This window comes from Rhea pennata, chromosome 1 (assembly GCF_028389875.1).
Source record: "Rhea pennata isolate bPtePen1 chromosome 1, bPtePen1.pri, whole genome shotgun sequence".
Classification (NCBI taxonomy): Eukaryota; Metazoa; Chordata; class Aves; order Rheiformes; family Rheidae; genus Rhea; species Rhea pennata.
The window spans coordinates 198,578,921-198,594,841 of record NC_084663.1 but is presented as its reverse complement, the minus strand read 5'-3'; the positions used below and the strand labels follow the sequence as shown (position 1 = coordinate 198,594,841).

The following is a 15,921-nucleotide window of genomic DNA, read 5'->3' as shown; positions in this document are numbered from 1 at the left end:
TATAGTGCCATCTTGACAGCCAATGCATTGAGTGGACTATTATTTGAATCCCGTAATTACTTCAGTGGGACCTATAGAGAGAGAGGCAGTAAATTGCACATGTGCTTCAGTAGGGGGACATATAGCACGGCCCGTGGAGGTGTACGTCTGTGAGTTTGGTACCTAGCGATGGGATGTAGCTGGGACCGTCAGTGCTGCCTGGCAAACTGGTCTTAGATTTGCTTGCAGGGTGCTCAGATTTAACTGTACTGGCGCAGAAGCCAAACACTTCTGTGAAGGTTTCGTTTCAAGTTACTGTATAACTTGAATGTGTTCAGCATGAAGACAAATAATATGGAGTCTCCTCCATTATTTGTTGTGTATTTTACATATTTTATGCTGTGTCCAGGCTTTCAGTGCTCCCCAAAGATTGAAGGAGTTGCACGGTTCTGCTTCAAGCAGGGGTACCCAGCTTAAATGAGTAGTTAATAGCCCAGGACCGTTAATAACCCACAGCATATTGCACCATCCTCCTTCCTACAGCCGTTCTCCCGCGCGCTCTGCTTTCATGCTTTGCTTGCTTCTTCGTCTTCCGCTTTGCCGCGCTCCTCCCTGTACGCTCCCATCATATTCTTTGTCTTTCCAGGTCCCTCCTGCTTTCCACTAGCACAAAGTGGAGAAGACAGGCTGGTGCCTGTGCCCAGGCAGCCTGCTAGGGCTGCCGAGGTTGCATGTGCTGCTTGGTTGACTTGGGCACCACAGGGTGTTTATCCACTGAACAGGAGCCAAATGTGCTTTCCTGGTGAGCTGCCCAGTAGGTAGTCTTGCAGGGTCTTCTCGTCCCTGAATGGGACAACTGTGCATCGTTCTCAGCAGACCAAAAGAGCTACCTTGACAACTGTGTCCCGGCTTGTGAACTGTACGTTTGTAGGCCTGATCTAGAGAAGAGAAATTGAGGATAGATAGATAGCTCATTGGCTATGGGGCAAAAAGTAACAGGTTTGTGAAAGGGAAGATCAGTATAGGTTTTAGAAGTAATGGTCCAAGGGTATGATGAACTAAATACTGAAATAAGCCACGTAAGGAGATTGTGCTTTCCTCATCACCGAAGACTTTAGATATTGGGCTAGGAATGTTCTAGCTGTAGCTTATTCCCTGAGGAGGAGGGGGATGGAGGAGGTGACCACCAGCCCTGGTTTTCTACAAATCTTGTAGGTTGTCTGTTGACACATTTGCTTTGCAGCGTGTGTCAGAGGCCTCCATAGCAGCACTGGAAATACCCTGTCAAGGAGGGTATGAGACATGGTTCGGGTTATGGAACAAGTCCATTCCCTGGCTGATTTGTGGGAACTGCTGTGAGTGAGCATTTGGCAGTAGCTGTGTGTGGGTCTGGAATTATCAGCGTGCTGAGATTAGTGGTGTGGTCTGCATCCCGTTGCTGTCAGTCCCAAGAAGTTACTGCTACATCAATTTACCTAGTTCATGTCTTTGAGCTTCTTTGACAAATCTGAAGTCTAGAGTTAATTAATTCTATTAATTTTAAATAAGCAAAGATTCTGGAAGATGATACCATAGGGAAGATTAGAGCTTAGATTTTGCAGAATAACCAACTGCCTGAGCTCATGAATAATATATAGCATATTGTGGCAGTCAGATATGTGTTTTTATTTTTATTTAGTGGGCTGTATGTATTTCTGGTAAGGACAGTAGTTTCCATCGTGTTATGCCATGGGTCCATACTACATTCTGTTTCTGGTGGAGTCCCATTAGGGTGCTCTAAATATATGCTTTTATATCTGTTGTGGCCAGCAAATTAATAAGAACTTACAATATGGCTACATCCAAACCAATAGATCTTGTTTTCAGTTAGCTGTTTCTATTTTCAGTATTTACTGAAATGTGCAGCAAAGTATGGTTGCAAGCAGATTGTATAACACCAAGTCAGCAGAGCAAATCAGCTGTTTGCACTGGAGTTCAAAATGAGTGGTGAAGTTAGGATAAAATTACTTTTTGTGACAGCTTTCTAAACATGCTATGGTTTATTTTTAAATAAATGAGATTAACATTTACCCATCTTGCTCTTGCTCCCCTTGACATTTTGTATGCATGTTGCAAGTATTTGGGGGAAGAAGGTTTGGAAAAAAAATGCCATCAAGCCCAAATTGTGTCTTACACTTACTAGGAACATGGTAGATGAAAGTAACAGCTTAGTAAAAAGATCAAAACAGTTCTTTAAATACACAATTTAAGTTAAATACATTTCTTTCTTCATGAGAACTTAAAATATTAGGTAAAATAAAAGTAATAAGGAACGATCTACCCAGAATCTACTAAAATAATGTAAAAATAAACAATTTAAGCAATAAACGTAGTTGTTGATTAAGTTCCATGATTTAGAGAACTGTTCCAAAATTGTGTTTTCATAGCAATAGCTTCCTTTCAACAGTCAGAAGTAACGGTCATATTTAAAATTTAAATGTATTTGATTGGTTCAATTCAATGTATAGTTAATTTGAAGTTGAAAACTGTATTAGAAGTTGAAGAATTGGAAATCATTGTTTATCCTTGCTTTCTTCATTCGGTGAAGAGAAATTAGGTCTGAGAATATTAGCTATACCAAAATCTTGTAACATGGAGTGCTCAGAGGCCATAAAAGTTATTAGTTAACACCAGAGAATGTATACCTTAATAAATGTTAGTTTAAAGTACAGAACCTGTTTGGATAAATCTATTTTTTTTTCTGTGCATCTGTTATATTTACGATGGTTCTATTTTTTTGTATTAATCATTTTAATAACACTTTTAAGATGATATACATGATATATATATATATATATTATAACGAAAGTTTGACTTGAAATCTGTTTCAGTCTCAGATGGAATAAAAGTCAACTTGACACTAACCAGGATTAAAAAATTAATCATTTAATAAATAAGCAATGGCAGATTTACAATTTGCTAACAAAATGGAAAAGGAAATACTGAAACTTTAAATAGATCTGTATTAAGCTATAAAATTACTTAAATAAATGCGAGGTAGCTTAAAATAATATCAAAATCTGTATAAAAGCCAGTAAAAAATAGCCTTACTTCCCTTATGTGGGTTACTTAAAGTGTGAATTAAATGTTTGCTGATTTTAATCATGATTATAATTAGAGATTTTAATCACTAATTTAAATTGGTCCACCTTATTTTTACTGTCTCTAAATTCTCAAGAAACAAATGCAAAGTGGCATTGTTTTGGTACAGTATGGAACGGTAAAGTTAGTACCTGTCTGTGCAAAGTTAATAACATTTTGTCTAACCGTACCTAAGTTTGATCACTCAGACAGTTTTACCAAAATGTAATTTTCTGGGCATTCAATACAGCCATGTTTCACAATAGCTATTCTCACAAGAGCTAAATGCCAAGGTAATCAATCATGCAGTGTACTATATCCTGCTGTTATGGATATAATACATTATTTATGCAATATAAAGATTTTTCAGATGTTGCTGAAATGAACAGGCAAGTGAATGAGCAAGTGAGAGGCATAATACGTCCCTAGCTGAAAATGGCAATTTCCTAGGTTAAAATTTATAAAGATGGTTTCAATATCTGTAACATGTTTGAGACTGATTTGCTGCAAATACTGGTTAGGAGCCTTTTGGGGGGTGGAGAAAAATTGGTCAGAAATCTATTATATGCAAATTACATATTCAGATGAGCGCCAGATTTTCTACTCTTAATATTTCTTTACTGCTTCTGTTTCAAATACTGGAAACTGAAGTTGTTAATCACTGGAAATATATTAAAATATTTTAATGGTACAAAAACCAGAAGACTTTTGTTAGATGCAATATGTTGTGATTTCCTTAATGGTTCATTGCGTATGGGCACCACTGATAAATATTGTTGGGCAGATGCTTGGACTTTTGATGGAAAGTTGTCTAGAGTTTTGCTTCTTTTTTCCCCCTCGCTGCATTGTTTCGAACGTTTTTGCACTCTTCCATGGATCCTGCTCACCGAGAGCCCTGATGTTAATCAGGCTTCTTCTTACTCACTGGCTGTTCACTTGGCCTCTCCATGGTATCTGCACCGGTGGCAGTTGTGTGTGTCTACTCTAACTTTTGGTCTTTATCATCTTTAGTAATTTCTCCTTCAGAATTGCAGGAATATCGTAATCTTCAGTCTCCTTGCCTTTTCCTTTTTTCCCTCTCCTCCATATCAATGGAGAAATCTCATCCTTGAACACAAATTAATTTCTGTGCTAATGAGTTGCAGTTCTGTCTCTTTACTCCAGCTCTATTTTTATGTCGATATTCAAATCTTAGCCCATTTCTCTGATGTTTCATGGATTAGGCAATTCTCAAGAAAAAAATTATACCTTCTCTGGTATCTTCTTTCTTGCTCATTGTGGGTATCATCACTGTCTCTCACTTAAGCCTTTAGTATTGTCTTTGATCACTGCATATCTAAATGTTTCTTAATCGCCCTTTTGTCCCTTTATTTTCCACAGATGATAAATTACATGATCTCTATCTCTTTCCCAAAAGAGAATCATTATGTTGCTTCTCCCTGTACCTTAATAATGTGCCAGGCTCTATTGCACACATGCTATTTCATTTATCTCGAATTCCCTGAACAACAGTAACTCTCAGCAATTATTTTTAACTTGTATTTTGCTTTCAAGTTGCCTTTTAAAAAAATTCTAGATGGGAAAATTGTGTTTCTTTCAATTAGTAGATCTAAAAGATCTTGCCTCATGTATATCTCTCTTTTTCTTCCCATTTGACATTTCTAAGGCATGACTGTCCTTTTCAATCACATGGATAAAACTGTCATCAAGGGATGTTGTCATTTTCTGTGTCGACTTCTGCGGCGTCCTTTCCACCTTCCTTTGTGAATGCCATTTTGCTCCATTCATATGTATTCAAGATGCTGCTGCGGAGTTACCGCTCTCTGGGTCTCTCTACGGGCCCCTAGCGCTCGGCATCCTTCATGGCCTGTCAGCACTCGGCTGGTGTCAAGAGTTTAGTTCTCACCCCGTATCACCCGCTCGCTCACTTTTCAAACTCTGTTTTTTTTCTTCTTGTCTCGGGTTTTCCTCTCGCTTAACAAAAGCTGCCCGTGGATGGCTGCCGGGCTGCCCGGAAGCTTTTCCCAGTTCTCCATTCAGGATCCCCTTGCAAGGACGCCCGTGGGAATAGGAAAGGCAGGCTGCCCGATGTGCTGTGCAGCTCCCCTCCGTGTACTTCTCGGGCTGTGTTCGTCTAGTCTCACTAGCCTGCTAGGTAACCCAGACGCTCTTTGGGCCTGGAACTGTTTTATTTTTATTTTTTATTTTTTATATATTTTTTTGCACATTTTGTGTTTTACAACACAAAATAGAACGGGATCCATGGTTTGGGAACTTGGATTCTACAACAAAACAATTAATAATAAATGACTCTCAAATGTGCAGCTTTTCACAGGTGAATAAGCCTCAGTTAGGCAGTATCTTACTTATTTACAGTCAGGAAACTGTTGCTGCTGCTGAATGGGTCCTGATGAATGCGGGCTTGCTTCTCATTCCCGCAGTGCCCAATTGAGTCAGTACCATGAGCAGCAATACTTCTTATTATGTTTCTTTTTCTAAGTTTTGTGTGTAGAAATACCAGTAGCAGCTGAAATAAATTGCAGTATTTCAAGTAAATGTAGGGAATTCATTTAATTCATATTTTTGCTCCTTGTAAACATGCTCCTTTACATATATATTTCACCCAGTGTTTAGAGTACATGACTTGCCCAGTACAGTGAAAATACGAAGTCTTGCCATCACGGGAAACGTTATGCAGTGGATGGTGCCAGTATTGTTCTTTCTCTCATTCACTGAATACAAATCAGTTGTTTCAAGAAAAAGAGCAGAACTAGTTTTAAGGAATTACGTGACTTACAGGGTTTCTGTTTTGATTATTTTGTGTTAAATGCTGCTGCTGATCTGTTCATTCAAGAAAAATATACCAGCTGCTACACAAAGATGATCTTTGCTTTCAATCTGTACCGTGTAGTCCTGGCCAGAGGGTACTTCTGCTGCGTAGCGGGGCAGAATGCAGTTTCTTCTGTCTCCTTCAAAAGCACTGTAAAGTGATATAAAGAAAATTCTCTCCTGTAGGGACTGTCCCAGTGGGCATGTGTAGAGGTTCCCTGGAGACGACTGATGTGCTGAATGTTTGAACACGGAGAGTACTTTGGAGAATTACTTTCTGTATGTGGGCTGACAGCCATGACTGCTGTGAACCTAAAAGTAAAGAGAAAGAGAGAGGAGGGGAATGTAAAGAGACAGTTCAAGGATTACATGGGTAGAATATAAATTTAAAAACAGTGTTCAAGGATGTCATTTTTATTTTTTGTGAGTGGCCCTTAGACCTTTGGGCACGTTTTTGACATGTTTGATTCTCCCAGGTCTTTTTACTTATTTTTTTATAAGGCACAGGAGAAAAAAAGAAAAAAAAAAGATCCTGTAGTACTTGCTCCCTTGCAAACAAAATAATACTTGACAATCCAGTATTAGAAAGATTTCAGATTAAAAATTGTTTGGACTCTTCCATTTTGGAGCTTTTGTGTTTGTTAAATGTTTTGAATCATTTTTATTCAGATAGTGATTTGGTATGCATGGTAGCGTCTGTGTCCAGATACTGGAGCTCTTGTACTTTTCCAAAGATTAAGCTTTTACTCTATTAGCTCAGATGCCAGAGATCTGCTTATGGTACTAAACTTCCTAGGCTTAATCCTTTATGGCAAATAAAGAAGCTGTGTAGCTGTGTTCTTATTTTGTTACACTGGGATTATTAATTTGCACTTCTGTGTAAATCTGTAAACTATCCCTCTCTAAAATCAAGGCTATTTTATGCAGTAGGATAAGCCCTTTTGTTTGTCAAATTTTTATATATTCTATTCTGTATTTTACTTCCAATGCTACCTTCATTTTCTCTTGTTTAAGTTGTATTTTCGCATCTGTAACATGAGTTATGTTTAAGTTAACAGTATAACTATTTTTCCTGACTTTTAACATCAGAATTGCATTAGGCTGCCCTTCTATTGTAATTGCATTGACAGTTGTAGCCAGTAACCATTTAAGACATCTTGTATTTACAATAAGTATCCCATGTAGGGCTTTTAGGAGTAAAGTAAAGAATTTAAAGCATTAGGTCTAATTATGAGATGTAGCCATTACAAATTCAATGCTGATAAGAACAAATAAGCTGGGGAAAAAGTCTGTGGTAGTTTTCTCAGAAATTCTCAGAATTTGATCTTGAGGTTCACAAGAGTTTGTAATTGCAAGTACAGCAAATTGTAAATTGTTGCTGAGGGAGATTTTGAAAGTCCCATCCTAATCCACGCCATTTTTATAATATGGAAGTGCACTCTCAAATCCTTCTCGATCAGTGAAAATATAGGGTGGAACTCCCCAGGAGCTTCACCTTGTATTTTTGGCTGAAGAACAAATGGGTATAAGCTAAGTATGAGCCAAAGCAGGCTTAAAATTAAAAAGGGATTTCTAATCACTGTATGACTGACTTTTTGAAAGCATTCGCATGTGAGTGATGGAAGAAAACTAACTGGTTCTGAGATGCAGTTCAATAAAAGCATGAGGGTGATTGATCGAATGGTGTGGTTGCTTGTGGCAGTAGAGAGCTCGGCCTAAAGTAAGAGTGCACTTTCCTATGTCCTCCAATAATTGGATACTCTATAGCCTCTGCAAATGAAAGCTTAAACCACCTTCTATCCCAGTCAGATTTCTAATGCTCTGCTTCTTTAAATACCTTTTCACTGAAGACTGTAAAATCCTGTGTACCTGATTTAAAATAATTATTTCAAACTACATTGTACTGATTGCACTGGCTGTAAGATACAGGTATATAATAATTAAGTTAGTAATACTGTTTATGTATTCAGAATGGCTCTTTGTTCATGGGAATCTCTTTTGCAGAGAGATCTTTTTAGATTAAAATTTACCGTTGCATAGGTCACAGATAAAGTGTTAGGCACGATAAAATCTTTCTCTACATGGATTTATTATGTTTATTTATTATGTTAGTAAGTCCTGCAACAACAGATGTCTGCTGCTCTTCCTACCCTTTTGTACACTGCTTCCTCTTACTACCTACCAATAAGAAGAAGAAGCCTAGAAGGAAGAGAGAAGACCAATTCCAAAATGGAAGTGGCTGTCACCTGTTAGAATTAATGTTCAAGATGATTTTGATGCAGATGACAAAAGTTAAAAGGCAATGGGGAGAAAACTCACGTGACTTGGTCACAGTTCAGGAAGACCAGCATTAAACGTTACTGCATGCATCTTAGAAGGGTAGCCTTTCTCCTTTGGACTTACGAGAAAAAATGATCTTAGCTAGATCCTTGCCTCAGTGGAATGATGCTGTATGTGTTTGTCACCTCCAGGCAGGACTGTTAATTCAGATTAGGTGGAGCTGGATTTGAAGGCTATTGATGAGCTTTAGATAGTATGCAGTGTGGTTGCCCAGTTTGTGTGTGGTTTAGGCAGCTCCTTGTTCATCAGATCTGCACTCAGTTTGCTCCACTGGCTCCCAGTCGGTATCCAGTATCAGTCTAAGGCTTGCTCTTCCAAGCGACTGTCGGATCTCAGCTACAAGAACGGCTGTGTTTCTGTTTGTGAACCACCAGAATAGCTGTATTCCCGTGGGGCAGTGTAGGTGACCATATACGGGAGCAACAAAGTATCAGCTGGGGACAAAGTACTCTGGATTAAGGGATCAGGTTATGACCCCTCCACAGGAGATCAGGTGAATTCAACATCTGATGGCTTTGAGGAAATGCTCCAACATGTTTCTCTTCGTGAATATGTTCCATCACAAAAATGGTGCAAAAACACCTCTCACTTTTATGTGAAAAATAATTGTCAAAAAGAGAAAAAATGATAAAATTTGGAATGCCATCAGTTTATAAAAAGCTATTCTTTTCATACTTGTACTATGAAAAGTTATACTTTTAAGTATCCTTTTACGTGAACCTTAATATGCTAAATTTTAAAAAGTTGTGTACGTACAAGGAGTAACTTATTAACAATATTTAAAGCTTACCTTTGTTTAATGTTAAAATCAAAAACATTATCACCTACTAAGAGATGCCACATGCATTATTATCAAAAGCTAAAAGTGACATATCTCAAAAGGAGCTGAAAGTTTTATTATTTCATAAGCTTGACTGTTATCAGACTCAAATAAAGTCCTATCAACTTCTAAACAAACCTCAGACTTTTAATTGATCAGAAATATTCCACTACTGAGCTTTACGTAAAGTACTGTGGGCAGAATTGACAGTGCTGAAACAGTTCTTTCTCCCTTCAACCTGCTTGCTAGGAACTCATGACTTGCTTAAGGGTTTGGACATAGGAAGTACAACTCAAGAAAATGTTATCAGATAAAAAATAAATACCTATTAAATTAAATTAGCTGTAATTTAAATACCTATGTTATATGTGATTCTGTTAATTAAATCCTGTAAAATACAACATCTTTTATGTATGTACAGTCTTTCATGGTATGTTTTTTTTTTTTTTTTTTGCCTTCCCTTTTTATCTCACTATAATAGATACTTTTCACCTGAATGTCTAATGCCTACTAGAAGTGAGACATCATTCCACTATTTGGAAAATTGTAGTCCCTCGAGCGTCTGTCTACTTAAAAAGATCCATCAGTTTTTTTCATTTAAAGCTTCTGTTAGCCTGCCTGACATGTTCACCTGAGCTACATCAGCTGTTCAGACTTCTTTAGAAAGCAGGAAAGCTGTTGTTACAACTCGTAACAAAGATGAGCAGAAGTTGAGCTCGTGTTATTCTGGCTTGAAGCAGGACAGAAACTCTGTAGAGGAACCTGCCCTGCTGGCCTCATTTTTCTATGCATTTCTAAAATATCTAAAATCGGGAAGGTGATCACTGCTGGGCCGGTGCCATGTGGAGAGCTGGTGGCGGGAAGCTTTCCCACCACTCCAGCGTGGCAGCTTTGCTGAACTTTCCTGGAGTTTTGAGTTTGCGTAGAAAGAATCCGCTTATGTCTCGGAGGGATGCAGTGTGAGTGCGGAAATGTTTTCACGTCAGTGCCGCATCCAAACTGAAAGTCTTCGTGCAAAGTGCCTGCGCTAGAGCTAGATCGCAAAATACACGGGCCGTAATAAAAGAGGAAGCTTGTTCTGCCCCTTGGCAGAATGAAAGCAGTGAGATAAGTGGCACCACGTCCTGTTTTCCTGACCGGCCTGATTTGGTATGTGAACATGTTTCCTTCCGTGGTAGAACTTTACGGTCGCTTGTCTGAAGAGCGTTGTCTCTTGCTTCAGACTTCAGCTACAGAAGGCCAAAATCTGTTCTTCGGTTAATCTCTTCTTTGGTAGTGATTGCCATAGGAAGGAGCCAGTCCTGATTCTGTAAATTATATCCTATTTCTGAGTTTTCTGTGAAGAATTTTTACAAGTGTTTATTATATGGAGTGACGTCTTTGACTTTTTTGCTCCAGTTCTTTTGGGGAGTAGTGTGAAATTCAGTCATAATATTTCTCCTTCCTGACTGGCTGATATAAACTTGAAGCAAGAGTGAAAAATAATGAGTTTTTATTGTTCAACTGTGGATGATAAATGTTCACTTTAAAGTTTTTGACAATTTCAGGGACTTGCAAATACTTTAATGAATATGTAACAAGCAATACTTAAAAGGAAAACCACCTCGTGATTCCTGGTGAACTAAAGAGGTATTTTTACCAATTATTTGTTTTAGTATTTACCTAACTACAGGTATTGCCTTGACCAGAGATCTGCAAATTCCCTAGAATGACTATGAATGTGTAATAAAAGCTAAGTTCTCGTCAGTGTATGTTTAATTGCCTTACATGTGTGTGTGTAAATGAAAAAACTTAGGAGACAGTGCAATGTCAACATTTTACTGCTGTAACTGAGGGTATGAATGAATAGCCCAAGTCTTCAGAAATGACTGTCAGTAAATACTAGTATCACATCATTCTGTAGTACAGTCTAACACACACATTTTAAACACTATTTTCTTTCAGACCATAGCTTTGAATGCTGTTTCTCTTTATTTCAAGTATATAGTCAGTGTGTGCCAGTTGTATTGAAAGAATAGAGGCAGTGAGAGAGACAAGTAAAGAGCAAATCTTTAATGTTTAAAAGAATGTAAATCAACTACAATTTCACATAGAATTCTTTTCAGATGTGGAAATCATCAACAAGAAGGTAACTTCCAAAATAATATTCTACTGAGTTAGTAATGCTTTGAGATGAACTAGAGAATAGTGTTTTTGTAAACTAGAAAATAGTGTCTAACTCCAGATGGCTTTCCTCTTCTTTTTTATTTTTGTGATTTTTGTGGTGAAGGAGCACCTGAAGTTCCTGGTAATCAACATGTTCTTCAGTTAGTGGTTGTAGTACCGTAGGTAGCTTACAGTGCTGCTGCTGATGCTTTTTGTGATTTTTGTATACCCAGACATCCTTTACTAGTTTACTACTATTTCAAAATAATCAAGAACAAAATGCATGCTTAGTATCCTTTTCTTCTACCTTGTGATTGCAAATCTGTCTTTTACACCCTTCTTCTATGTGCTGCCTCTGTGACCTTCTAAGGCACTGTGGAAATGCTCCTGGAGGAGCGTGGCATGAGCATGAGGGACCTCTGCAGTGGTGACTAATCTTGTCCCACCACACCTTCTTGCCTCTTGCTCTCTGTGTATCTAAACATACAAGGGACCTTTGGTGTGAGAAAGCACAAAGGATTTTTTTACTGTGGTAGGCTGTGCGCGCACCTAATTGCAGTGTACTGTTCGAGCCTTAGGCTGGAGATAGATGAAAAGGAAAGAACAGAGGAAGAATGAAATATCAGTGATGTGAAACTATTTGTAGAATGATGAATTATTTAAATGGGTACTGTTCTGGAAATTCAACCATATGTATGTTGTTTAGATATGTAAACAAAAGGTAGCAATGTCTTTAATTAAAGTTTCTTTGCATTTGTTTTTCTTTTCCATATAAAATGCATGGATCTAAGATTTGTAGTGCTTAGAAATGCCTGTAAGCTTTTTGTTTGTTTTTTTTTCCCTTTGTGTACCCACACGATTGCATACGCTGTTCAGTCTGTCTGCTTCCTTTGTGCCTGTTAGCAAGAGTAACATCTGCAGAAACATTGCTATTAGTTCAGCACTGCAAAAGCAGTTGGCCTTATTGTATTATCCAGACTTTTATGGAGAAGTATCTTCCTTGCGCTCTTTGTTAGGGAATTAGTGAGGCATTCCAGCACTCCTGGTGAAATGTGCCAGCTCCAGCAGCCTTTCCAAGACGTGCTGAGGGATGGGGAGCTCTGGAGAGAAGAGATGAGTTCTTGGAGGAGGCCTAAAGAACATGCATCACCCGTGGTGGATGGTCAAAACTCCCTTAGAACAGTTAATTCAGCTTAAGCAGTGTTTTGTTTAACTGCAAGGAAACCTGACCGAGTTTTAAATCAGAGTATTTTGTGAAGTACACCATACAGGGAATTAGTGTATCTTCAGGCTCATCTCTTTTTGCCAGCACGTTTCTGGGGAACAGTAAAGTTTCATACTACTTGAGTGCTTTCTCTCAGGTGGCTATTGATTAGTTACTGCCAAAATCATTTTTAGCTTTGGTAGATATAAGTTGATAAGATTGGGAAAGTAGTATCTGAATGCACATCTGTGAGCTTTCTTCAAGGGTGTTTTGGTGATGGCACCCCTGTTAATGGGGTTGTGGGCAGTAACGTGGACTTGTGTATTTGTCTGGTAACTCTCCATTTGTCACATTACAGGATGGAGTGGAAACAGTGGCCTTCCTTGGTCACAGTGGAAGTGAAGAAGAATTTGATCCAAGTACTCTTCCAGATCCTGATAAATACAAAGATTCTGACCAAGAGCGTGATTCAGAAAGCGAAGACAGCTATAGGTATGCTTTTGCTTTTTTTTTTTTTTTTTTTTTTTTTTTTTCCTCCGTGTCATATCAAGCTATATTTCTTTTCTATCCTCTTACTTCTCCGGAGGTTATCCCTGGAAGAGGTCTAGTTGAGCTCTTGTTAAAGGAAGGACAGGAACTATAGCTGTTAGTATGCTTGTTTTATCAAAACACATTTTGCACATTCATTACAGTTGTCTTCTTGCTCCAAGGGTTTAATATTTAGAGTTTGTTTGCAGGCTAGGTGCTGAACAGAAATCTGTGCTAAGGATATTATTTTCTTTAGTGAAGATGTATTAGCAAGATTTTTGAGTCACTGTTGAAGGTATCTCAATGAGAATATTCTGCATGTAAAAGTCTTGACTAATTCCCTAAGGGTTTCATTTGTTTCAGAAATACATTTCTCTACTGTCACATTACAGATTTTGTTTGAAAGGAAAATATTAAAGATTTGGATGAGTCCTCTGTAACTGCACTATATTAAATGAATTTGTGGCGGATGAAACATGATAAGCTGTACGATTCAGTGTTGTTCAGGTTCTTCAACACCCCAAATGGAGTGGAATCTGAGTTAGAAGCACATATATAATAAAATTAACAATGCTAAGCTTTTTATTGTAATTTAAAACAGTATTTTTAATTATTTAAAAGAGGAGATTTTGTATCCTGTCATGTAACAGAAGAGCACAGGGTGAGGATGAGGATCTGCAGCTGATGGCAACATACTGTGTTTCTTAAACACGTACTGCAGGAATGTGAGAGGACACCAGGTGAAGTCCTATGAGGTGGTGGTTATTCGCTTCACAGCGACAAGAAGGCTATCCATGTGTTTCTGATAAGCAGCCTGTTGTGTAACAGATCTGGAAACAGATACTGGCACTTAGTGCTGTTAAAAGGGAGTATAAATCTTTATTTTGCCCTCTTCTAGAGGTCTAGTCTATAAGGATCTCTTGCTTTTCAGGTCTGATCAGCTAAGTCTTAGTGGCTAGATTGTCATTAGCTGGGATGTGACTGCGTGTTGTAGGGGCACTACCTGGGGCTGAGTGTTGCGACAAGGATTTAAGCTCTGGATAACCCTGAGTAAAGAAGCTGGTGACTGTGTCCCCTCCAGCCCAGTCCTCAATGTGCTTGTCAGCAGAACCGACAAGGCTGAGGAAATACATTGCCTTTTCTGGGCTGCGCTAAATTGCCTCTTCTTAGTGCCAGGGGGAGCAGGAGGGTAACTGTGACTGAATTTGTTTCCTCTGTTTTCACTTCCCTGAGCTGGTTGAGTATCTCTACTCCTATGAGAGTAAAATGAAGGTAAAAACTGAGTGCACAACATGAAATAAATAAATAAATACTAATAAAAAAGAAGCGCAGAAAGAGATCCACAATCGTATAACATGATTCTTCCAGTTCCTGCTGTATTTATGACAGCTTGAGCGTGTCCATTAGCTTTTAATGGGGGAAGCAAAGTAACAATGTTAATGAAGTTAAGATTCAGTATTTATTGATGAGGGTTTCATAAGATGATTTGCTGTTTGCTTTTTTTGTGTTACTGAAGTTCTAATCTCTCTGTCTATACTTGATAAATGCACTCTCTAGTGGTATTTTTATATTGCTTGGAGTGGAATAAGGTTAATATGATGAAGTTTTATTCTCGGCTTCTCCTAGATAACATCAGTAATATGGTTAATGTTGTCTTTTTAATATATGAGGTTGTGATGAGTAAAACCTGCATATAACGCAGGGATTTCAGAGTTGGAGATTCTATAAAACTTTATCTTATTGGAAGGGACCATGTCTGTTTGTTTGTTCAGATGCTGCCTTTGGGGTGAGAACCAGCAGAAATTTGATTTTTTGGAATTCTGATTTATGCAGAATCCTTAATGAAGGCGCCAGGAGAAGTATCTCAGGATGCTAACGCTGGTCCGTCTAGGACTGTAGCAGTACAGGTTCTTGCGTTTTGCTCGTGGGAGGGTGAAGCCTGAGCTGAGCTCTGCAGTAATGCTTTGCTGTAGGTGAACGAGAAGAGAGGGCATCTAGAGATGAACAGATGATGTAATTTGCAGTCTGTTTCTTGGAAGGACTAAACCCAAGGGTTTGCCGAGAAAGTCTGAAGTAAAGCTGAGGTAGGTGGATGGACTCTCAGAACCACTTGTCTCATTTACTAGTATATCACTTTGCAGGAAAGGATTCCTGGAATACTGGTAAGCTGGTGGCAAGGAGTCACCAGCAACAGAGTGTAGGAAATCTGTTGTCATAGGACTGTTAAATGTTTAGTTACCTCAGGCATTTCCTAATTACTACTAAGAGTAGGAAAAAAGTAGTATTTTAGTAGCACATTTCTTAAACAAGTTTCAGCATTGTTTTAAATTGTAGCCTTAGCTAGGAAAAGCTGTCTTGACAATACGATGGTTTCTAGCATAACTGGTTAGCCAGTATTTTGAAAACAGTAGGGGGACAGTCAATTTAAAATTTTTGGCTTTGTCTGGTTTACTTCCAGTGTCATTGAAATAACCATTAGTCTGAGGGAGATCACCTCTGCCTTTCTTTTTTTTTCTTTTTTTTTTTTTAAGTGCAATCAGACATCACTCTTTATGTAATTATTTCCCCTAAAATGTCAGCTGGACTCAAGATTTGCTAAGCTTTAAGAATAAAAGTTGATCAAATTGGACAGATTTTTGGCAGTGTTAATCCGTGTAGATTTTTTGGAGCAAGTAGCTGGTCTGTCCCCTGGGGTCAGTGTGGCAGCTCTCACTGCAAGTTAAGGCTCCCAGAAGGACTAAGGCTTTGGTTACCTCCCCTTCCTGTGAAGTCGGATGGAAAAGAAAATTCAGCTTTAACAGGAAAACATGAGTTTAATAGTAATAAGTTCTGATAAAGTATTTTCATCAGCAAATCTCAAAGCACCTTACAAAGGAGGTTGTTAAGATTTTTATAGGCAGGGTCCAGGAATAAATGCAGGTCCCCTGCGGGCTTATCGTGAGCTCTGTCCACTAAA

General features: G+C 38.4%; 1 protein-coding gene across 1 annotated transcript in view; it reads left to right on the top strand.

The window, feature by feature from the left end:
- DDX10 (DEAD-box helicase 10) overlaps positions 1-15,921 on the top strand; it is a 188,665-nt gene that overhangs the window by 159,810 nt on the left and 12,934 nt on the right. Inside the window, exon 17 of the mRNA XM_062577456.1 lies at positions 12,796-12,929. Coding sequence (XP_062433440.1) covers positions 12,796-12,929 — 134 coding nt within the window. The remainder of the gene's footprint in view (positions 1-12,795; positions 12,930-15,921) is intronic.